Genomic DNA, 25426 nt, shown 5'->3' on the forward strand with positions numbered 1-25426 from the left:
GCTCGTCTCGGGGACGTCGTCTTTTCCTTGATAAACTTAGCAGGTTTTGCTTCTTTTCCCTCTTAGCTGGAACCTCCACCTGGGACGTCGCCGTCACGTCCTTCCCCTGCGTCGTCGAAGCGCCTTCGTCCCGAGCGGCGCGGGCAGTGCTTCCCAAACCGCAGTAGCCCGCTTGTCTCCCATGTAAGCCGATGTGACGTGAAGATCTACAGGGATCCCATCTGGTTAGGAAGCGCCGCTTCAACCCTGCCGTGACGGGTCACGCGTGTACGCCGTCACGTGCTCGCGGTGTTTCGTTGTCCGTCTTTGCCGTGCGGTCCGTAAAAGTCCTCCGGTGATTGTCACCGGTGCTTGTAAAAACAAAAAGAAATGCAAAACTCTGTAACTCGTGGTTCAGAAATGATACCTTTCATTCGACCGACTAAGCAATCGCGCCCCCCCCCCCCCCCCGCATAAGTCTTTTTCTGCCAGCTTTCGGGCACGCACCCTGCTTCCTCGGGCTCAGGGAAAATTCAAGATGGTAAAAAGTCCCCACGGGTAGGAAAGCAACTTCATTTTGCACGGAGGAAGCTGAAGGTGGGAGTCCGCTCCTCGGGGTGTCTTTGTGAGTTTCTCTTTGATGTGCAGATCAGGCAGGGATCCTTCCTTGGGGGTGTCACGTGGCAGAAAGGCAGGGAGGTGTAGAAATCTTTCTTATGTTCAGCAATGAAGCTTTACCTCCAAAATTGGCTAAAATTCGGCATCTTCCATGTAACATACATCCCTGTCAAACAAAATGGCTTTCAAATGGGATCATCTGATCTTGTGCCTGTTTTTAATTTAGTAGTACAAGGCTGCCGGGTCAAAATAATGATCCTACAGCTTTTTCAATTGATGAAGATGTGTTGCATTCTCATTGTAAAGGGGTTGTCGCTGCTGTCCATCCTTCGGAGGATGGATGCCTGTTTCCTGTTTGTGTGTTGGTCCTTTTTAGATGAAGTAATATCGTGGTACCAGGTGCTGAAAACCTTTTTCTGAAATTGAAGGTTTATTTCTAAATTCCAGAGGACTCCTTTATATCGACTGATGTGAAACATGATGTTCATACTGTGGCGTACGTGATACTGTAGTCAGGTTGTTGACTGATATTCCTTGGCTTTCATGGACCATAGTCAAAACAGAGGCCAGTTTCCCTAAGTCGGGCATTCAAAGGGGGATAGGTCCACAAAGGACTCGGGCATGTAAGTCGATATGCAGGCACCATCAGCGTTTGCAAAAAAATTTTTTAACCATGCAAGTGGCTAAAGTGTCTAGGACAAGCATAGCAGACAAGCACAAAAGTGCCTGTCTTGCTGTTGCCAAGCAGCTTGGTACCCCTGCGCAAAGAGAAACTAGGTGATTTCCCCGCTGATTTTTTTTTGTTTTCCTGCAGGGCCTGAACCATTAGACAAGCTCAGAGCTTACCTGTCTTGCCCAAACGTGTGCTGCTTCTTGTTCAATTGTCCAGTTGCGTCCAGTACTCCTATGAGAGCCAGACACCTTGTTTGAATCTTTGTGCCCAGCGTGAAGCTGGATCTAGACCTCTGCTTTTGCACAGGAGGAGGCTCTAACTGTAAATATTTGAGGATTCTCTTTTCACAGCTGTTCTGCTTTGCATAATGAATTAAACATTTGTTTGGCCAAGGAGAGAAAAAGTGAGTACAGCTTCATAGCGCAGTGGTTAGGAGCCGTCATGAGACATGTGGGAGACTTGGGCTCTGTGAGGGACTTCATATTCATGCATATGTAGTTGAGTAACTTCATTAGGAGATACTGAAAGAGTCTCACTCCAGAATACCGGATAACCTTGTGGTTAGGGTCATCGAATTTGAGAGAACTGGCACTGTATTGTCAGAATAGAATTTGAAAACTGAGCTCACATCTCTCAGGTGATTGTCCTATTTGGGAATGGGAGGTCTCTTGTATTTTTTGTAAGAAAGGGCTGACTTGGTACAAGCAGCTAACTCAGTGAGACAGTTCACAACTGAGACTCTTGCATTGAGATAGGTGCTTAACTGCCCTTGGCTTAGGTTCTGCCTGGTCCTAACCTTTCCATTGTTACCAGTTTGCCACACTGCTTGCTTGTTTCTGTGAATTTATTTTAGGTCTCTATCTTTCCCACATATAAGGTATGGGGAACCTTGCCATAACTCAGGGCTGTGAATTAGCGGGGGTGCGAATTGGGATGACTACCCCAGGCCCCACACTTTGGGGGGCCCCACAGAGCCAGGCTGGCTTCATGTCTGGCTGCTCTCCAGCATCTGGGCCCTGCACAGGCTGATTTGCCCAGGGCCCCACACCCTGCTAGGGTCGTCTCTGTTAAGGTGCTGTATATTACAACACCCAAATCCCTGTGTGGATTTAGCCCAAAGAAGAGTCTTTATCCTTGTTTCCAAATGACATTAATTTTAATATGGTTTTGTGCAATCAAACTCAGTTAGAACGAGAGCACTGCTAGATCAGATAGCCTCCTACTTCCTTTTTTCTTTTTTTTTTTTTTTTTTAAGTCTTGTCCTTAATACAAAAAATATATCCTCAACTCAAGGTAAAATCCTCCCCAAGAAAGGAAGCTTATGTTTTTTTCACCCACGTGAAAAATTCAGGTTACCCTGCAGGGGAGTTTAGTCTCTAACTTGAGCTGTTTACTTATATGAAAATGCTAAGCTGCCATTTTCTTCATGAGTGTTAGCAACACCGAGTCTCCCCTGTGAAGACAAGGGCAAAGGAGGCTGTAGACTTTTCACTTCCTTCCCTTCCCTTCCCAAACAGTTTTCATGTCCTGCATTGGGGAATTGCATAAAATAGCACAGCTGTCCCGTTCCTGTTACTCAGACAGTTGCTGTACTTAGGACATGCAGCTGTGATCTTTACTTTGCTCAATAACCCTTTCCTTACCCTGGCTCATCTTGCCAAGCAGGTGCTTAGGTCAGTTTCTTTACATATCTCAAAGGCCACGGAGATTTGAGCTGTCAGCATTTGCATGGGAAACCAGACCTGCAGCCTTGTGTTGTTAACTCTTTTACCCTTTAAGTAAAATAATGAAGGTTTGGAGTGGAGTGGGTATAGTTTAAAACCTTGTCTTTCATCTGGCCCTTGGGAGCATAGTGGCTGGAGAAAAAGGAGATTTTCATACCCCAACATATGGGCTGGGGTAGGCAGGGGTTAGCTTAGCTTCTTCCTTTTGCACTCATGTTACTGGTCAAGGAGAATAATAAGAAAAAGGACTGTTAACGTTTCATCTTAAGTTTTAAGACTTTTTCTTTCTGTGCTCAGTGTTCTAGAACTATGACATAGTGTGGGGTTTATTTTGACAAGGGAAGGGTAAAAGGAGTATGAGAAGTCGGGTATCCTTTAAAGAAAACCCCAATATTTATGGTTTTCACATAATGAGATTTTTTTTTTTTTTCGTAGAACATTGACCATAATTAAGCCTCACATTGGACTGTCAGGTAGCTGTAGTCATAGGTCTTGCAAGAAATAAGGCCTTTTTATATTGATCAACAGCAAAAGAAACGAATCTAAGAATTTAACAGCGGGCTTTGATTTTTGGTTTCTTTTTTCTTGTTTGCTTTTTCCTTTTATTATTTGTTATTTCTCCAAATTTCATGTCAAAGATTTGCTTGTTATAGTTGTCTGTTGTGATTCTAGTAGCATTAACTCAGCCACACTGTACATTCTGTATATTCTATATATGTTAATAACATAATAAAGTTTTAAGTTTTATATTTTAAAGGAGAGGAATTTAAGAGAATTGAGGATTTTGAAAATGCCAGTATATCTGTTCTCTTGAGGAGGAAATCCAGGACTCCTTGAAGTCAAAGGCAAATTTATGTTGACTTTCAGTGAGATAAGGATTTTACTCAGAGTCTCTTAGTACCTGCATGATAAAGACACCCAAATCTACTGGTTCACAAACTGTAGTCCATGCCTTATCAGTGGCGTACAAAAAGCTTGTTGGTTTCTACTAAGATCTAATTGGTCATATGGCGTAAACACTCTTCATTTGCATCTGCTAAATCACACTAAAAGGTATCATAGTTTCATAGTTTCAGGGTCGGAAGGGACCTAATAGATCTTCTAGCCCGACCCCCCGCCAGGGCGGGAGAACAACCCAAAAACACAAACAAAACCACTCACCCTAAAAACAAAAACGGGACTCAAATGAGTCCAGCCAGGTAAGTATCCAGCCTCTTCTTAAAGATCCCCAGGGTAGGGGCCAGCACCACCTCCCTTGGAAGTTGGTTCCAGCTCCTAGCCGCCCTGACTGTGAAGTAGTTTTTTATCTAGTAGTAGTTTATCAGAAGTACACTGAATATTTTCCAGCTATTTTTTTCCGTTTAAGAGATGCTTTAGTTGCTACATAGCTATTACATAGCTGAGCAATGGAAGTTGGCTAGTTGAAGGTGGTCAACACAGTGGTGAAGGTGGTCGAGACAGTACTTCCTTAATCTGTGGTTGGTCCATACTGTAAAAGAGGCGGGCAACCTACGGCTTAGGGACAGATATGGCCCACAGAGCCATTTGATGTGGCCCACAGATGTGGGGCTTCAGCAGCAGTTGATATCCCCTCTTGCTGCAGGCAAAAGCACCCGGGTGTGGGGAGGCTTTCCTCTTGTTGCCACATGGGAAAAGTGGCAGTGACAGCTGAGTCCAAGCACCTGGCTGCCCGCCTCTGACCCAAACTGGGCCACTCCACCTCTCAGCCTAAAAAGCCTGCCAACCACTGCTATAAAATATTTGATGACTATTGTTTTAATTTGCCTTTTCTCTCTTTGTCCAGACTCAAATTTCTTTGCATTATTAACTCTTCATGAATTTCAGCTGCCTCTTAACTGCAAATGAAACTTTCCTCACAAACTGTTTCCCCCACTCTCCCTTACCACACCATTTCTCAATCACTTGGCAATATAACTATCTTCCACCTCATTCAGTCTTGGGAGTTTTGGAGTTATTTCTTTTTTTTCTTCTTCCGTCATCCAGGCTAGTGCCAGATCTTACAGCTCCTCTCTCTAACATTTCTGAAGTCCACTGGCTCCTCTTTGTCATATTGCCAAAACCCGTGTTCATGCCAGACTTCTATTTTGGCTGGATTACTGCTACCTTCTCCTTCAATTTCACTTCTGTCCAGCATTCAACAAAATTAAACGTTCTGTTGATCATCTTGAGTTCCTTTGCTGAGGACTCTTTCCTTCTACACGCATTTCACACACACCAAGTGCAGTTTTAGCTCTTGTTTTGTCTTGTTTCCCTTTCTCCCTGTTTTGTCTTTTCTTACTGCTTTCCAACTTGCCACCCGCTCAGCTTTTCTTGTCTTTCATTCTGCTATTGACTTCCTCATCTGTGTTGCTGGCTTTTGAAAGACGCATACAAATGTTAATGTTTACCAAATATTACAGGAAGTAATGTACTCTCATACAACATAGAATAACATAATAGCCATAGCTTTAGGTTTTATATTCTCCCTTTAAAGGTCACTGGTTGAATCGCAGTTCCATGTAATGAACAGTCCATTTATATTTGGCAGTTTGTCTATCTCTACCTAGCAATAAGTTAAAATAGTGCAAAAAACCCTGAAGATTAAAATAATTTAATACCGTGTGTATTGGAAAATACTGATGCACAGAATATATCGAAAATGTTTTAACACTTTTGTTGAGAATTGCTTGTTTAGCTAATTGTTCAATATCTCTTTGTGTTTAAAGATCTTGAAAACTGTACCAGGTCCTTGGGGGGAAAAAACTACATGACACTGCATCATGAGTGAGAATAAATGTGATAGTCAATTTTACAGTGTTCAAGTCGCAGACTCAACTTTCACTGTACTAAAACGTTACCAGCAATTGAAGCCCATAGGATCTGGGGCTCAGGGCATTGTTTGGTGAGTAATACATGCTTTGTTTTAACATAAATCACTTTAAGAACTGCACATATAATGCTTAATTGTAATGCTTTTATCTCTTGCTACAGAATTGTGAACCAAATAGGTTCTCCAATGCCTGTTTGTTGTCATTTCTAATATGGAATTGTGATTTTTAGGAAACCAAACTAAATTTTTAGATATTTTCATAAGTTAAATGGGCAGCAGATTTCCTTCTCATTACCATTTGGTTTTAATTTCTAGTTGTTACATTCCATATGTGGTTATGAAGTTACCGCGTAAGGGTATAATGGTGAGATGGTGAGAGAGATTCTGGGTTTTACTTGTTTCTTCAGCATGGTTCCCTGTTTCCTTCTCCCCTTTATTCCCAATCAGTCCTGTTCATTTCTAGGAGCCATCAGTGCAGTGCCTTGCCATTAACTGGCAGGCTGAGGCAAATCAATGTCACTGTCACTCTATGGGTAAATTAGAAAGGGCTGCTATGTGAGGGGTTGGGCTGGCTGGCTGTCTGTACCTTGCTATGTTACCTCAAATTTGTGTCCAGCCTCCACTGGCCCAGGACATGAGAATCATTAGTCTGATCTTGAACCTTATTCTCTTGTATGACTCCACAGCTCTGGGCCAGCTAAAGATAAAACTTTTCAAATGTTTAATAGGCTGCCACTATCTGTTCCACCCAGGTTACCTTTCAACCCCATCTGTTTTTGAGCAAAGCTTGCTTGGTACCAGGAGGCATCTCTAGGCACTCTAGCCCTGACTTTATAGCCATGGTTTCTTAAGGCTGTAATACTTCAAACCCTACCTGCATTTTTGTGCTTTTACAATTCAAATAGTGTTTTATTTAGTATCTTGTATTTTCAATTTTTCAACTGCTGTGGATATCACTGCAGTTATTTCATGAAATAAGCCATTGCCCAGCTGTTGATAGGCTGTAAGTCAGAGAAATTAGAGGAAAAATCCCTCTTTTTCCTTGAAAATAGCATGTTAAATGTAGGGTGTATGAAGTCACTAGATATTAGTGTTTAGGAAAGCTTGGTATATTATTATAACTCTTTCTGACAATACAGTTCCGATTTGATTTCTTTTCTATTAGTACCAGATGGCATGTGGGAATTTCAGATGGCCATGATTCCCCTCCTCCTTCTAGAAATGGTGCATTTTTGATCTGCTCCACTTCCCTGCTGTTTCAAACCAGACTGCTTCCTCAAGGTCAAGTCAGTGATGAGGTCAAGCTGTAGGGAGAGACAAGGAATGATCTGACTTAATGATTTGTCCTGAGTATACTTGATTTAAGGAGCAGCTGAGTATCAATTAGAGGTGTACTGTATCTCAGCATCTTCTGAAACCTCTAAATACTAGCTACAAATTAAAGAAACTAAAATTACAGTGAAACAAAAATTTGCCCAAATCAGCATTTATAATTTTCGAGAGAGAACAAATAAATGTCAGTCTCAAACTGGAAGATAGCAGCTCCCATAAAACAATTTTACTTTTTTTCTAATCTTTTCAACATTTTAATAATAATGATAATTACGATGTTAATCTTAGAAAGACCTTTCATAGCGTATCAAAATCCAGTCTAGTTGTGAAACTTGTGTAGGGTTATGCTGATGCAAAATCCATTTCTTAAACTACAAGTAACATTAAGTTCATCAGTCTTTCAGAAAATATGAAGTGGAGCACTGTGAGTTTCCCAAAATTTAATAGGAATCACTGTTAACTTTGTTCCATTTTCCCTTTTGGTTGAAATTAAAATACATAAGAGTAATGTATTTGTCCTGAGGTCCATTGATGTTTGCTGGTAGGAGGATCCTGGTTCTTCAGTGCCTGTAATACAAAACAAAGATTGGAACAGGCTCAAAAGTCTCAGTATCTTCGGAGAGCCTTTTTGCTTTTCTGCACAGCCTTAAGTAAGGAGATTGGTTACGTGTCCCTGTACTTTATTTTAGATAGCATAAAATTTCCCCACTGGGGTTCCTTTCCTTTTTTGCCTCTTGACTTAGTGTATTTGAGCTTCTGGGCTGTGTGCATGCACACACACATGTATACATGTGACTGAATTACCAGATTCTTTATATCTCCTTGAATTTCTTTGAGACCCTTTTCTCTCTTCTCCCCAAATGGCTCTTTCTCTGCACTTCCTGATTTTTCTCTCCTAGCCTGGACCCTGACTTTCCCTGTCCCAATTTGTTCTGTACCCCCAAATATTCCTGTATCAATCCCCTTCAGAGAGAGCAAGAGAGCACACATGATCTGGAATATCCTACTTTAATCTGTTCGGGAGATGTTGTAGATTGTTAATGGCTGTACTTGAGCAAGCTGTTCAAAATAATTATTCTATGTTTTTCAAAACAGAATAGACACCTTAAGAATTTAAATTTAGTTCTCTAAAATTAAATTGTCTGTGGGAGCAAAGTAATTTGCTTTTGAAGAAACACTTAACTGAGAATCATCCCTAGGCATGTAATGTAAAAAGTATATTGTATATAGTAACCTTCACAGACTAGTTGAGAGCAAAGAAACAACACCAGATTAATCATAAGGGTGGAAATTCTACATTTCATAAAGAAACAATTGAGAAGAGCTATGCTTGCCGAATAGTAATCAGAGCAACACAGTAGTAAATTACTTTGTGTTGTTGGCTCTGCAGTTGACCTTCAGGATTTCGTGAGACTTCTTGGAAATGTTTGTTGTTTTTTTTTTTGAGAGGGAAGTGTCAGCGTGAAATTGTCAATGTTCAAATTAATTGTTGTGCACAAAATTTCCAAAAATTATATGAAACGAATCTGACTATTAAAGAAGTAACTTATAAATAGCTAGTGAGAAGATAAGTAAGAGCAGGCAGGAAGCTAAACCCTTGGATTTTTAAAACATGTATGTGTGTTATACAGGGGCAGAAACTGTTATTTTGAATGTTTTATATATCAGATTGAATTCCGTAAAAGTCTGCGTAAATTTTGCTCAATACCACACTTTAAAGTTAATGCACTTCCTACTGTAACTGATTTAAAAAAAAATATTAGAAAAGAATTATCTTTCACCTGGTACTACAAGAGTATTCCTGATCTGCAGAACATGGTCTGATTTACTAAACAAGCAACGGAAAATGTGGGATTTTATTGCAGTGCTGGTGCCCTAACTGCCTTTCATGTAGATTAACGTTGTGAACAACACAGATAAATGTGTAACCTTAATCCTGTGTAAGACAACTTTTATCTGATATTGAATGATAGACATAAGCTTTTCATTAATTTGGAAGAAAATTTACTTGGAGGTGTTTGGATTAATAGCAGAGTGGTAAGGGAAATCAAACGAGTAAAATAAATCCACTTTTAATAATGTTTTTATGTGTAGCAGTTTTCATTTCTTCTAAGATACGCATCACTTTTTCCTGTTGACAATTCCTTTGAAATCAGGTACTTGAATTCGGGGACACAGGAAAGGGAAAATACATTTTGCACAGTGGTCTTAGAGGTTATGTAATGAAATTTTCTTATTAGGAACACATTCCAAATTATCTAGCATTTGAAAATGAACACTAGATTATAATAGGCATTGTGGCCTTGCAGCTTTGTTTCTTTTTAATATTGAAGTTCTTGATTTTTCTCTGTATCACACTCAAGTTCAAATATTCTTTTAGGTTGGTTAATTATAAAATCTTTGATCCGTTTCCTTCTGCAGTCTGTATACTTTTATTTCTCTTAGGCTGTGATGGCAGCAGGCACAACTTGATTTTCTAATATGACGTCAAGGCTACTTCTCTTCAGTTTCACAGGCAGGGAATGAGCTACAGGCTCGCTACGGAGTCACTTCCCTCCTTGAGAGATTTTGCTTTACATTTGCCAAATGATTTCTGAATAAAGCAGTGCCGCTAGGTCAGCCTCACAGTTTGTGGTAGAATTTGAGAATCGGTAACACCATTTCATTCTAGTGCATTTTCTGTTAAAAAATTTTGGACATTTTGTAGTAATTCAAAATGCAGGTCAAAGAGCTGACATGGATAGAACTTTCCACTTACTATTTTATGGTCTCTTGTTCAGGTAAATATGAATAAATATCAAAAATGTAAAGTTTTGTACTAGAAGTAGTAGGTTTAAACCATCTGTTGAATTGCCTTGCTCCCACTTCATATTCTATTTTGTATAGGTATTCAAGCTTTGATTCTATGAATGGCTGAAATGACCTGATAATGATGACTTTGCACAGATCAGTTCTATAAATATGTCACTTTATATAAACGCTGAGATGGGTTAAGTAGGCTGTAGGCATAGAAACAGGGCAATCATGCTGTGTTTTTACCTTATTTCCTCTTGTAAGAGAAGCCTGTTGTAATTTCATTTTTGCTCTTCAGTAATGTTGTTCCTCTTTATAGGGGAAGCCATGACTTCACATAAGCAGAGCACATATTATTTTATTTCAAAGTACTGATGCAACCTCTTAGAAGATAGTACTGTACAGGAATACAGTGCTGTTATGACATTCTTAAGCATACTGCTGGGTGTACTCTGAGAAAGAAAGCCCATCTCCCAACAGCTTTGAACATACCTATATTCTTATTTCCACCACTAAGTAAACAGTCAAAGTAGAGCTTGAATGATATTGCACTCTTCTGAGTGAGAGAATCGGAACTGCTGCCTGGGTTTGCAGTATACGGCTATTCTTTATGAATAACACCTGTGCATTAATACTCAGTTTCTTCACTGTTTAGTCTGATCATGAATATAGGCAGCTGCAGCTGAGAATTAGATACTTGTGGCTCTTGGAAACAAACCTCCTCTGCAAAATGTGCTTATAAAATGGAGGCTAGGAAGGAACAGAAGTCACAAAGAAGTAAAAGTTTTTTGCTAAATATAATTGCTAGTTCGAGGCCATAATTGGAAACCTCTCTTCCCAAAATGTGTGAATTCTTCCTAAAATGTGTGAATCTTTTTATTTATTAAATCTGTAATTCAGTTGGCTCCTCCAAGAGAATAATGTAATGAGAGACTTAAGAACAATGAACATAGTTGGTGACCTGTGTTATACATGTATTTATCATACCTTCCAAGTTTCAAAAACCACCCTTATGCTTCCAATGGCACTCTTACAGAGATCTCACTTTTGGGGGCATGAAGCAGTGAGGCACTCGAGCTCTAGACTGAAGTGGAGACTTTAGAGACTTGTAGTTAATAATTGCATTAGAAAGGGACCTGCCGTGGAAGTAGTGTCAACAGCACTATGTGAGAGACTCATTTATCTCAAATTAAGCAACCAGGAATATTTTTGTTTCCAGAAAGGTTGCCTTAACTTGGAGGTGGGTAGTTAGCTGTGTTAGCCTGAAGTTAGGCAGAAGGCAGTGCAGTTGGGCACATAAAGACTTCATTAGGGACGTTTGGGGTCGGACTCGACAATCTGCTGAGGTCCCTTCCAACCTAAACATCTATGAATCTATGGGCTGTCATAGGGCATAGGGTCTGGACTGTGAGACTCCTCCTAGGTTGGATCCATAGGGTAGCAACAACAGCAGCAAATTTAGCGATGGTGGTGGCATGAGTCCAGTGGTCACAGGGCCAAACAGCTGCAGTGGGGCAAGCAGGTCTGTGTCACAGCTCTTGCTCACCCCCACCCCTCTGCCATGGGCTATATCCAGCTGAGTCCAGGACCCCCAAGCTCTGGAGCAGGTCACATGGCCAACTTCTAGTACCCCAGCAGACTGGATACAGTGACTCCGCAGGCCATATATTTGACACCCCTAGTCTATAAGCTGCCACACTACCATATCTTCTGCTTAACTTAATTTTGACTAACACTTTAGGGCAGTAAGTGTTTGGGCTTGGACAAGGGGTGTGGGGAGCTTTTGTTTTACATTTATCCCTGTCTAAGAATGTGCAGACTCTTTTCAGTTGTCTTTGTCTGAACAAAAATTAAAATAAATGAATGTCTGCAGCTTTGTGGATGTGCATGACTTCAGACCTTGATTTCTTTCTTCCCCAAAAGTCTTCAACTTAAATTAACTCTCTCAATTTTCAGTGCTGCATTCGATACAGTCCTTGGGATAAATGTTGCTGTTAAGAAGCTGAGTCGTCCTTTTCAGAATCAAACACATGCAAAAAGAGCTTACAGAGAGCTTGTTCTTTTAAAATGTGTCAATCACAAAAATGTAAGTCATTTTTCCTAAGAATGTAATTATTTTCCATATAATGCTCTTACTAGAAATAAGTAAGGGTGAGTCAAAGTAATCCAAATAATGGACAAAGGTGGTTGCGTCAGAATCGTTGAATTGGTATAGGTAGCATAGTCCTTTATAAATGAGAACTTTGACATTTCTCAGAATGAAACAGTAGGCTGTAATATTTAAGCACAATATATGTTTAAGTTTGTACACGTGGCTTTTTTTCATGTACTGAGTTGGAGGGGCCAAGGTGGAAGGAATATTTTGCAACAGTATAGTTTAAACTAGCATAATCCATCAGTATAGTCACTGGACCAGCATAAAATTGGACTTATTCCACTATGTTTTATCTCAGTAAGTCGCATTGTTTTGCACTGGTTCAGGTTCAATCAGATTAGTACTCTCCCTTTTGGCTAAGATCATATGTAACCATGTCAAAATGTCTATTTTATTGCCTTCCCTATTTCAGTTTGTTTAAAAAAGAGAACTGGAGCCAAGAGCAAACTGACAAGAATTGTAGCTTGCTTAGAGGCAAATATAGTGTCTTGTGAAAAGTTACTACACAACTGCTAAGTTTTGTGAATGTTATGAAAAATACATCACATGTAGAAGTTAAAATGACCTAGAAACACTTGCTGGTTAAGACTTAGATTCAAAGCCTTCTAGGGTTGATGAGAATTTTAAAATTGACTTTGAGTAATTTTTCTTGTAGTAGTAATTAAAGGATTACAATAATGTTAAGGAAAGTTTCCAGAAACCTAGCTGTAGACAGAGATGTATCCGACCAATCTGTGTGCTGTTTAGAAGCCTTTGTTCTAAAGATTAAAAAAAAATGCATATAATTCACACAGACTATTGAGTGACACACACAAGGAGGTTGCTTTTCTCAGAAAAGAAAGATTTTTGGTTTGCCTGTGGAGAAAGAAATGCATCTATGCCTTCTAGTGCCTTATTTTAAATGTACAAGTTCAATGTTGTTCTTCAGCACTGCTGCTGTGTTGTGCTAATATATGTGAGCTGAGAAGTCAAGCACATTAATAACCGAACTTCAGCAGTGAAACTAGCTTCTGAGTGACAAGTAATTGACAGTGTAAGCAGTTTCTGAAATCAAAAATGAATGCATTTGACTTCATATTCAAGTGATGTTGTGGCTTGCTTCTTACCTTTTAAGCATTTAATCTATGTAAATATTAATAAATTAATTTTTTCCACTTTTTGTCTGTCTTTGTAGATAATTAGTTTATTAAATGTATTTACACCACAGAAGTCACTAGAAGAATTTCAAGATGTGTAAGTATCAAGGGATTAAAATACGATAAAGTATGGCATGAATTAGTCATAGTTTGCATTTTAACCCTTTGCACCCCAAGAAAGTTTATGGTATTGGGGTCATAATTTGGCTCATAATAAGACTGCACTAAAAGGGTGCATTAAGATGAGCGCACACCGCACATGCAGGTGTTCCCTATGGGTGGGGGTTGGCGTGGTTCTGACACTGGGAGATCCCAGTGTCAGAAAACCCTGCACCTTAAAAAAAAAAACTGGGTGGAGCATGTGGTGTCAGCATGCACTGCCCAGAACCAGAAACTGGCCAGCCAGAGCCATGCTCCGACTTCCAAGTAGGCTGTGTGCTGTTGGATTGCTATGGCTGCAGCCCCTGGAGGCCCCCCAGGTAAGACTGCTGGGACCAACCCAGGTGCTAGCTCCAGCCTCCGCCACCCCACCCAGGGTAACGTGACATGCACCAGAACACACATGCACCAGTGTTTCTCAGGGACAAGCAGCCTGCCGCACATTGTGCCACTGCTGTTTGTCCCTGGGGAAACGCACGTTCTCACTTGTGGGGCCGTGCCCAGATTGTCTACAGTTCCCATAATTACCCCTTGTCTCTTAGCCAGTAACTCAATATGGATAACCTGACATCCTTTTCTGAGATGAAGCCCACAATAACTGCAGCATCAAATACAACCTGAATATATTTCTTAACTTAGATCTTTTATGTGGCAGTAGGACCTATTAATTCAAGTATTCATGGGGCTGCAATCTTAGTCTTGATGATAAAAAAGAACAGCACTTTAACCTGAAAATGAATTATTACTTTTTATTCTATAACATGGTTTCCATAGTTTTGTTAAGTTAGGATACAGTAAAAAGAAATCTCACATTGATACACTTCACTGTATTCTCTCCTTGTGTGCAATTTCTGTGTAAATTTAGTTTGATTTTAGGTTCCATCAAGACAAGCAACGTAAACTAGCAGTTTCTTTATGCGTTGTGTTTGGCACAATTGATGGTTATATCAGAGTTGTACTTTTCTTCCTCTTTTTTTTCTTAAACAAATTACCAAAAATAATTTTAAATTATTTTCAAACTTTAAATAATGTATACCATTCGATATTTTTACCTTTATCAGCATTCTGACACTCATTACATCAGTGACTTGCATGATCTCTTCTTTAAACCTGTTCTGATGCTAGGTATAAAATCCTTGACGTGAAAAATTTTTTTTTGATTCCCTACATTATAGGTATTTGGTTATGGAGCTGATGGATGCCAACTTGTGTCAAGTTATTCATATGGAATTGGACCATGAAAGAATGTCCTACCTTCTGTACCAGATGCTGTGTGGTATCAAGCACCTCCATTCAGCTGGTATCATCCACAGAGTAGGTAGTGTTACGACACTGATATTAATAACATCTATCTTAAAGGTAGTATTTATCTGAAATGTGTTCACTATTATCTTGCGAGTTGGTGTTCTGTTTCTATATATATTAGTTCAAGGATAAACAGTCATGTTACAAACAAATCCTTCAAAAAAGCAAATTAGATCTGCAGATGATAAAATAGTTTTAAAACTGTTAAATGAAATGACTGACACCAGACTAAGAAAAAGACTAAAGATTGTATTAATATGAGAGAGAAAAACTGAGCTTAAAAGTATGAAAGGTAAACTCTGTAATGACAGAATAAGGAATAGCTTGTTTTAAAAATTCTTTTAATTGTACACCACAGCAATATTTATATTTAAAGTAAAATCCATAAACGGTCCCTATGATATTGCAACCCTTCACAGGCTCTCTGTGCTTCTGTTTCTGTTGTCCTGTTTGCTGTGCCCAGTTTACATAACCAGTACTGCTCCCTTTTTGAGTTCGTTTTCCCACTCTTGCATTTTAATTTCTTCCATATGACCAGGGTGTCTGGAACCTCTTCCATGTCCTAATGTGACATGCTTTTTCTCATCCTTCAAGTGCTTAAAACACAGGAAAGCTTATCAACTCTAAAACGGTCACCTCCTTAACTTGCTGAAAAGATCTGGGATGAAAATGTGATAGTAAGGTAGACTACAGTAATAGTACTACATCCAAGCATTCCAGCTGCTTCCAAGCTTTCTTACAGCTGCGGGGTACTCTTATTTTCCAAAGGTCTGTTAGACTCGGTGAGCTGTGACAAGGTACTGGTGATGACCCTTTAGTTATTGTTCCTTGCAAGGGAGAGGCTGTCTTGTTTCAAAACATCTGATTATTCGGGATAGTATATTTCCTTTGTTATAAAGGTTGATGTCCTATATGGTCTTACAATAACTATTTGAGGTTACTTTCTTTTACAAGATGGTATCTATCTAGTATTATCAGTACTGGTGTGCAAACGGTTGTTAGCGGTAAACTTGTTCACTGAAACAAATAAAAGGTCTAATTCTCTGATTTCTGACAGCAAACAAATTTGCCAGACTTGGTTTTTATTCATATTTTGTTTTGTGTGTCATAAAGACTTCGTAACCGCAGTAATATTGTGTTTAAAGTATCTGTTGGCTGTAATCTGTAAATAATTTAGCTATAAAAGGTTGCAGGCATGGCCAAGTATATATTTTAATATAAGCCGTTAATGTGAAATGCTGTGATGATGACTCATATAGATTTAAGGGAAAGATGCATGCTATCTTTTAGTTTATTGGACATTACAGCTAACCAAAATAACTTTCGTTTAGGATTTGAAACCCAGCAATATAGTAGTCAAATCTGACTGTACCCTGAAAATCCTTGATTTTGGATTGGCAAGAACAGCATGTACTAATTTTATGATGACACCATATGTAGTAACACGGTATTACAGAGCACCGGAGGTTATCCTTGGCATGGGATATAAAGAGAATGGTAAGTTACAAGACTGAAATATTAAATGCTTTACCTAGAGTGAAGCTTTCTCAGACTAATTTCTTTAGACTATAATTAATCTTTGATCTGTAATGTTACTGTCATGGAAATAGTGAAATATACAGAGTTAGTCACTGGAAGAATAGCATTTGTCTTGTTCTTTGTGCCTGTGCCTCGCCATTTTGTCTTCTTTTTTATTGCTTCTCTTTCTATTCTTATTTATGCTCATTCATGGTCCTATCTCCTTCATTCCTATTACCATTATTCCACCTGTAGAAAATGCATTGTTTACAAAACAATCATACTTAAAGATTTAAAAAAATTAACAGAACCAATGTGTGAAATGATTAACCCACAATGCTAACTTACTTTTATAAAGTGTTTTCTCTTCTGCATGTATCCTCTTCTCTTCGTAGTGTCATTTTTCATAAAGTCTTTTAAATTTCTCTAGCCTAGGCAACATTGTATACCATCCTAGGTCTTTTTCTGGGTATTTGATTATTAATACTATTATTAATTTTAATAAATGCGTCTGAGATATCTTAAACATCAAACAACAAAGCAGTTGTTAAGGAAAATATCCTTTAATTGCATTTCCCCTTCACAACTGACTGTCAGGCAGTAAGACCCAGCATCTTGCTTGGGACCTTCAGCCCAATGCATCCTTTTACTTTTCCAGCTTTAGAGTAGATTTAACATTCTATGGCTACGGGCTGGGGTTTGGGGAGGGCAAATCTTGAAGATGTACGTCTTTGGGAATGTAACACACGAGGTCCATAGAATTTCTTGAGTCGGCAGTATTGAAGGGTTGTGCATCGCGCATAATGCCTTGGTAGTGTAGTAAGTGTTGATGTGGCTCAAAAATATTTAATATACCTATAGTGGAGTCTGTCCTAAATGGGACAGGAAAGTGTAGAGTAATACGCGAATCTAAAAGACTAAATGTGCAGTGTAAATTTTACAAATTAAAAATCTATCTGTGGCTTTTAAAAAAAAAAAATCTTTAATCTTTTGTCCTTGCTGCACCTAACATGATAGTGGATATCTGGTCTGTTGGGTGCATTATGGCAGAAATGGTCCTCCATAAGGTCCTGTTCCCAGGAAGAGATTGTATCCTTCTTCACAGTGGTTTTACCGATTGTAAAATCCAATAAGTATTTTGAAGTACTTTAAAAGTACTAATTAGAACTTTGAGAAAAAACAGGGCTGGTGTTCATACTGTCGATTACAGTCATGTCTTGTTAGCAGTTTGGTTGTCCACCTTCTTGTGTTTTATTGTAGATGCTAGAATTTCTTTCGTTAAGTTTTCCACTTTTGTTCATGACACTTCATAATTTGATCATTTCATTTTTACTTTCAGTTGATATCTGGTCAGTTGGGTGCATCATGGGAGAATTGGTGAAAGGTTGTGTGATATTCCAAGGCACTGATCGTATCCTTCCCTAGTCATATTTGAACCCCATTTACACATCCACCAAAGACACACAATTATTACCATCTGTTTATATATACAAGTGCGTAAAACTAGAAAACAAAATATTTTCTTACATGTTTTTGAATGCATCTACTGTAATGTTTGAAATTAGTGTCATTAACCGAATCACTGAACTTCCATTTTTTTCTCCTATTTACTTGACCGCCTTTTAACTTAATCCTTACTGCTTGATCACTTGCTTATCAATATAAGAACTTCATATTTTGTAGCTGTAAAGGATATTGATAGGTTAAAAAGCAAATTCCCTTGGCAGGGCTCCTAATAGTTAAATTATTAGAGCTGAAAGCTTAAAAAATATTGTTAACAATTTTTCCTGTTTTGCTTTTTTGCATTTTTCTGTTTGCATAATGAAAATAAGTTTATTCTCAACTGTTTCAGTTTGTAGTTAAGTTTTTTCCTGGTTCTTGTGTACCAGCATGTTGCAGTGCTACAGTGTTTTTGCTTACAGTCACTGCAGGAGGTAATATATATATATTTTAAAAGAAAAGGCCTTTCATTTTAAAATTTTATGGAAACGTTTCTGAGTCTTTTTTTTCTTTTAAAAAAAATGTTCTTTAAAATTTGGCTTTTTTGCTTCAAAATTTACCATTTTAGCATGAAATTGGAATTCTAGAGGATTGGGTTGACTAGCATATATCTTTGTATAATTCATTAAAAATAACAAAATATTCTGGTTAAGTGGATGAAGCTTATTTCACATAGATACATTGTGCATATATTTTAGTAAAGTAACTTATCTATTTCAAAACATTAAAAAAAAATAAAGCTTAAAAACAGTGTATTTATTTCCAAGTTTATATTATAAAAATTGAACAGGAGACTACATTCTCTCCATTTTAATTGTTCTCACAATGTAATAGTAAAAAATGAAAGAGCTTGTGGACTGTAGATTTGAAATCATTAAATAATTTGTCCTTTGTGGGGTTTTTTAGTTTTATAGGTTAGATTTTATAAAAGTATATCCTCTATTACATCTGTAGGCAATACCAGAATTTTAATCTGAATGCTAAATTTCATGACACTAATCTTCAGCAGTTGACCATGTTAATTTAACATCACAAAATATTAATATGAAATTAGTTCTTTGTTTTTCACTTCTTCTTCCTTTGTATATTTATTATTTTATCTTCCAAAGCCTTCAGACCAACCTAACACAATTCTTCATGTATGTTCTGTGTCTTTTCACTTGCATGCTTCAGTGGCTGTGCTGATTGCTGTCTTGATTTATTCATTAATAAATCAAGGGATTTTTTTTCATACTTGTTAAATAAGTATTAGGTAAAAATGATTTACCTAAGGGAATAAAGCTCCACCAGTCTAGATCTGAAACGCTGTATGCTATCTAGCTGTGTTGTAGTGGGAGATGGCAGCTGTGGCCTAAGGAGCAGACGCACAATGCGCAGCCTATGTTGGTGTAACTTGAGTCCAGTATAAAATTACCCTGTGAAAAATTAGGTGAAACTGCACTGGCTTAAGTTACACTGGTGTAAGTGTTGTGTGCTCAGCTATTCTGTGATAACCTGTTTCTGTCTAGCAAATGACTATTACCTGCTTCCTCCCCACCTAACAATGAGATCCTGTATTAGCACCAGTGGTGAGCATGTATCTCCAGATAACTGTTTGTGCACGTTCTTCAGATATGTGGGTAATTTACACTGATGTATAAAACCATTATATGTGGGCATTTGTACACATGCTTGTGCTGCAGCGCCAGGAGCTTCTCATGCAGTTTTTTTAAGTGGCAAAATGCACGCCAGCATGCAGAAAATGGCAGCGGAGCACTTTTAAACTAAAACACATGGAAGGTGTTTTAGTCCAAAAATGTACCACTGCCATTTTCTGCGCGCTGATGTGCGTTTGGCTGCTCATACAACTGCATGTGATGCAGTGGAGTGCGCGTCAGCTCACATGCAGAGTAGACTCGATTAATTGAGTGTGCTCTGACATGCTGGAGATAGTGTCAAAGCATGAAAATGTATGTATAATGCCCAGTGTGTCTCCAGCTATGTATGTATGTATATTATAAATGCCCAGTGTGTCTCCAGGTCTTAAGATTTCCATGATTGGGCTCTGTTGTTAGTTGTCTAATGCTAGCCATTTCCACTAGAATTTCCAGTGTCTGTTGTCTGCTCAGGCAGATTTTTATTTTCTTTTGTTTGTTCATTTGTTCTATGTAAAATGTTTTTTTAGTTTCTGAGAATGGGGTAGAAGGAACAGCAGGTGAATTTTCTTTGTTAAACACTTACAACTACTCCGTTGAGAACCTCTTTACCTTACAGCAGGGACTTGGACATTGGCAGAGGGAGTCACCCTAATGGCACAAGTGGGCCTTTGACTCTCCGCCTCAGAGTCCAACCATTTCTGCATAGTTTCAAGCCTTAGAACATAGTTTCGCACCTGTTCAGGTAGAAATTAATAGATTTAATAGATTTTAGGGTCGGATGGGACCTGTTAGATCATCAAGTCCAACCCCCTGCCCTAAGCAGGAAATTCCTGAGAGGCTCAGCAGTATTTTCTAAAGGTCCTGCTTGTGCTAAGCATGCTTTTAGCTCCCAACAGCGACTTGCTGGCCAGACTCAGTGTGCTCTTTCCCAGGGTTGTAGGGGCTAAGTAAGGTTTTCCCATTACTTGCTTTCCCAGCTGCTAACGGTTCCTGTCGTGCCACCCCAGAACTGAGAGTAGGAAGACTCGCTGCTGTGATGTCCATTATCTCGCTGCTCACTTAGCAAAGGGCATTGGGAAGCAGCCTACCTCAGATGTAGAAAGCAGAGTGGTGAGAAATAGAGGAGGGGATGAGGATCAGAAGCCTACGTGTCTTATAGGAAGTCATCATAACTCGGTGTAAATATAACGGGGCTCGGGTGTACTTCTGTAAGTTGGGTTTTTTTTTTTTTTAATGCGTCTGAAAACTGAAGTGAGAGACAGTCTGCTAGGCAGTATCCAACACACATTTTATTAATTTTGGGCTCCCTCCCAGTCTGGGTTTCAGATGTTATAAGGCATAGCTTCATTAAACCCACGTTTTTAGAGGCCCAAACCTTATACCATAGAATATTTTCATACTTTAAGCATTGGCAGGGTACTTCTAGAGAAATCTCGTTCAGATACTCTGATCTTCTACTGCTCTTTATTAAATTAGGGTGGGTCACTACATTTTCCCTCTAATGTTTGACTAAAGATAGGGGAGCGAAGTTGCTGAGAGCAGGGCCTGGGTGTGAAGTTTTGTTCAGCTGTTTTTGTCAAACTGGCAGTGGTCACAAGGAGAAATAACTTTTTGAATCTAGAGTGGTGCAGACTCTTCTTGAATTGAGTTTTCCAAGTAGGAAAGAAAAATGCCTTCTGTGTATTCAGCAGTTTTCTTTTTGTCCATTTCTGTAGCATGAGTCTAATTTTTCCAAATTTGTTTGCTGTGTTTTGATGTCATTTTTTTTTATTTGGATGCATTTGAACAAAGAAATATAAAGTTTAATCTACTAGAATGATCTTTGTATTAGTGTGGAAATTTTGAATACATGTTCATGCATGTCACAGATTATAAAATTCTTACAGCTTTTGCAGACTAAATGTTTAAGCACTTCTATTAACAATTCTAAATTAAATATATATGCAAAGTCCTGCCACTTGTTTATTGAGCTGTATTCTCCAGCCATTGATATGACAGAAAGCAAGCAACTAAAAAATCCAAAATAAAAGTGAACGCTTGCAAAGTTGGTGATTAGAAAGGTGTAGTGCTGCAATGGAATCACAAATTCTTCTAGTCTAGAAAATGAATAGGTATTCTGACAAAGAGTATTTCTTTTCCTTTATTATATTTTACATACTTTGAGTACTGTGATACAGAATGTACTTGCTGTCCAAACGGCTTTAGCTACATGTCTCTTTTCTTAGGATGGACTGAAGTTTCAAGAACTGCTTCTATTATTTTTGTTGGTAGAAATAATAGAAGAATAATCTAGTTATGATGCTTCTTTTCAGAAGTTTCTAAACCTTATTACACAGTGTGTAATAAGACTCTTGATGGATCCACATTACCTAATCTATACATGCCTTGCTTGTGCAGAGAGGACCAGATGCTTAAATTATTTTAATCTTTTTCTGCAATTTAAATATGTAGAGGGATCATGGGAATTCCTAGCTTAATCCAGTATCATACTGGTTTTCCTGCCTACTCCCTAGGCATCCCGATTATACAGCAGCCAATAGAAGTGAACATGCTTAAACAAAGTGCTTTTAAAGTCAGACAAATTAGCATTGACAGAGGATATTCACAGGTGTCATTTAAGTTGCGAAGCAGGGAAAATTGGTTAAGGTACCTCAGCTAGCACAGGTATTGTTCAGTACAGACTAACCCTTAGATCAGGGGTTTTCAATCTTTTTTAAGGAGTGTATGCCTTCTGGTGGATACCCCATTCCAGATTGGGGGCAGGATGGAGGTGGGGTGCTGATGGCCAGCCAGATGTGAAGCCGGTAGCACAGGGAAGCAGTGACGATGCGGAGTGATGAATGGCAGGGGGTGGGGAGCTCACACGCGGCCACTGCTGCCATTTACCACTGCACCGCCACTGCGTGCTGCGTCCCTGCGCCACCGAGCGTACCCCCTGGGGCCGTCCCAGGTACCCCTAGGGGTACGTGTACCTGCAGTTGACAACCCTTGCCTTAGATAGTGTGGGGGGACAGTTGTGAAACTGCATCAGACATTATGTCCAATTTGTAATTATTAAGCATAATTCTAGTGACCTAACGTTTGAACTCTTAATAATTACAATAAAAGAATATAGTCCATGTTCTTTGCTATTATTTGAATAGCTCTATTAAAAAAATACACACTTTAAACCTGATGTTCTATAGAAAATGCAGATCGACCATTTTGGAAACTACTATGACATGTTTGAGTTGGGTCTTCCTTATGTTTTCATAGGGAAACTGTGGGCGTTTTTACACATGCTCCTGGGATGGGCAGGGGTGCTTTAATTAGGGTGACTCCAAGAGCTGCTCTAACTCAAGTGCCTGGAGTGTCTTGTGTATCAGCATCCCTGCGCTTCCAAATGGTGGTGGAGGCACTTGAACTAAAACTCGTAGAATGAGCTTTAGTTCAAGTGCCCCCACCCCTCATTTTGGTGATACATGAGATACAGAGGTTGGCTGAAGTGTGGTTATTACCACGCTCCAGTGGACTTGACTAACCAGGTGTGCTGTGACATGCTGTAATTACAATGCATCAGAGCAGCATCCCTGCTCTTGTGCTACAGGCACCCTATTTTCTGATGAGAATTCATTGAGAAGCATTTAAGCAGAAAAGAAGTGGCATAAAATTCTTACCTCCTGTAGTTTAGTTGCATATTCCTACCTGTTATTAAGCATCCATGTGGGGTATTCTGTAGTGTATGTCCAGAAGATTAAATCCCAGTCCTTTTTCTCTCATACTAGTTTCCATTCAACAAAGTCCTACTTCTAGAGACATTTATCTCTAGTTAAAGACTTATGCAGGATCCAACAGGAGTTTGTCTAATACCCCTTTTAAAATTGGCTAACAACAATTACAGAGCAGTAGAGAGTAAAACTTCACACATTGTGCAGCAGTTCTAGTCCTTCCTAATACTAGGGTCAGAAGTCTGATTTTAGATATCAGATCGGCTCTTCGCACGACAGCTCAATGCTGGTGCCGAGAGAACAAAAACGCTAATCCACGTTTGGCTGTTACATTTCAATTTTTCATTACGTTCATTTAATATACACAAATACGTTGCTGCCTGTTTTTGTGGTCTATTATGTGGTACAGATTTGAAATATTTCAGAGAATTTTCCTAAAGATACCCTGCAGATATTGATCAGTGGAATAAAGTTATTGAACAGCTAGGAACACCATCAGCAGAATTCATGAAGAAACTACAGCCTACTGTAAGGAATTATGTAGAAAACAGGCCGAAATATCCAGGTATCAAATTTGAAGAGCTCTTCCCAGATTGGATATTTCCATCAGAATCTGACCGTGACAAATTAAAAAGTAAGTTGTTTTTGTCTTTCTAAATTGGTTCACTTAAAGTATATACCATTTAGCCATGCAATATAAATGTGATAATGCAGTGTTTTGATACTGTCACCTTTGCATTGTATTATGAGGCAGGAAATGAAAAGTAGCATCTTTGTGATACAAGTGCAGGACATGACACTGCAAAGTATCTTACTGCCACTATTAAAATATATCTTATTAAATGCATACATTCTTTTCTGTTCCCCAAATTCCAGTTTATTCTCAAAATTGTAGGCTGAGATACTGTTGATGGTTTAAATGTTCACAGAAAAAACACCTGTTTGTAAAAGACATTTTACAATGAAAACCTCTGGTTGATACTGATATGTGTAGGTTGATTAAACTAGATCTAAATTACTGTTAATGCACTTATATCTTGCATCAGCAACTTGGTGACTTGAAATTTGTGCATATGTTTTCAAAGTCCATGTTGTTAAACATCTGGAATAGTTAGGAACTCAAAACTTGGTTTAATGACATAAAACCATATTGACATGTATGCTACAACTGTCCATGGTCAACTTCACTTCAGTGAACAGTCTCTTTAGATGTAAGACCCCAGTTTGCAAAAGGGCATCTAATTCAACATGAATGATACCTTCTTCAAAATGAGTTGAAACTTATTTTAGTATCATATCAGCTGTGGCCCAGTGCCGCAGTAGAATGTCATATAGAAGTCCTTTCCCAGATTAGAGGTTGGGCATGTGGTTTGAATGACTTGGAAATTTTTATTAAATATAAAACATAATGCTTTTAATCATAAGAAATAAGTGACAAGATAGGAAATGTTTTCCTCTCGGGGTTTCTCTTAACAGACTTAATGCTTTTGTTAGGACAGCAAAATGCATCAGTTTACCAGCTACTTCATTCTGATGTGTGCTAATCACACAAGTTACAAGAGACCTGTTTAATCTGGATGCATCGTGAGACTGATTCTTATACCTTAGCATTTTAGCCTCTGAAGCTTTTATTTGCTTTCTCCCTCTTCTTTTCCAGCAAGTCAAGCTAGAGATTTATTATCCAAAATGCTGGTGGTAGACCCTGACAAACGAATTTCTGTAGATGAAGCCTTACGTCATCCATATATCACAGTTTGGTATGACCCAGCTGAAGCAGAAGCAGTAAGTATACACGTTTAGACTTCACTTAAAATATCACTTCAGCGATTGAGGCTATAATTTGTGTCTTGAGTTTGGTCAGTAGCAGGCTCTGAATTTTCCATTTTCCAAGCTAGCAAAGATTACACATGTAATTGTAAGAGAAATGGCAGCGCTAATTGCCCCACCACTGGTAAATAGCTAAGAAGTGGCACTGCTGTTGGTTTGAATACATCCACTGTTGTTAATTTAACTGCAGAGATATAGCTGGTAGGGCTGTGCGAAGCTTCAGTCCCTGATTTGATTTGGTGGAGATTCGGCCTTATTTGGTGACCGAATATCCAAATCTGAATCGAATCAGGAGACCGTTTAATCTCTCTGAATTGAATTGGAGCCCTCCGAATTGATTCAGACATAGACACAGCTTTAAATGTTTTTTCTACGTACCTCAGGGTACCAGGCAACTCATGAATGCTGCAATGTTGGGACCGATGGAGCGTCCCACAGGAGTGCGGGGGGCTTCCCAGCGCACTTGGCAGCAGATCTGGAAATGGACCAGAAGCACTTCTGGGTCTACCAGGGAGCACGCAGGCCCCCCCCCC

The 25426-nt window shown here is 38.9% G+C and overlaps 1 protein-coding gene across 6 annotated transcripts in view; it reads left to right on the forward strand.

Moving 5' to 3' along the window:
• The first annotated feature begins 63 nt into the window (after positions 1-63).
• Positions 64-25426, forward strand: part of MAPK9 (mitogen-activated protein kinase 9) — a 38868-nt gene continuing 13505 nt past the window's right edge. For 4 of the 6 annotated variants that reach the window (XR_003094820.1, XR_003094821.1, XM_025207845.1 and 1 more), the window contains exons 1-9: positions 64-183; positions 5721-5896; positions 11906-12035; positions 13279-13337; positions 14575-14713; positions 16036-16201; positions 17562-17633; positions 23518-23700; positions 24724-24848. Coding sequence is in view for 4 of the 6 variants with exons in the window: in XM_025207845.1 (XP_025063630.1) it covers positions 5775-5896; positions 11906-12035; positions 13279-13337; positions 14575-14713; positions 16036-16201; positions 17562-17633; positions 23518-23700; positions 24724-24848 (996 nt within the window). In the remaining 2 variants the exon portion in view is untranslated. Of the gene's footprint in view, positions 225-5720; positions 5897-11904; positions 12036-13278; positions 13338-14574; positions 14714-16035; positions 16202-17561; positions 17634-23517; positions 23701-24723; positions 24849-25426 lie in introns of those variants that run through there. The other 2 variants (XM_025207846.1, XM_025207847.1) reach the window with 2 other exon arrangements.

Source organism: Alligator sinensis, unplaced genomic scaffold, assembly GCF_000455745.1.
Source record: "Alligator sinensis unplaced genomic scaffold, ASM45574v1 scaffold741_1, whole genome shotgun sequence".
In the NCBI taxonomy this organism is placed as follows: Eukaryota; Metazoa; Chordata; order Crocodylia; family Alligatoridae; genus Alligator; species Alligator sinensis.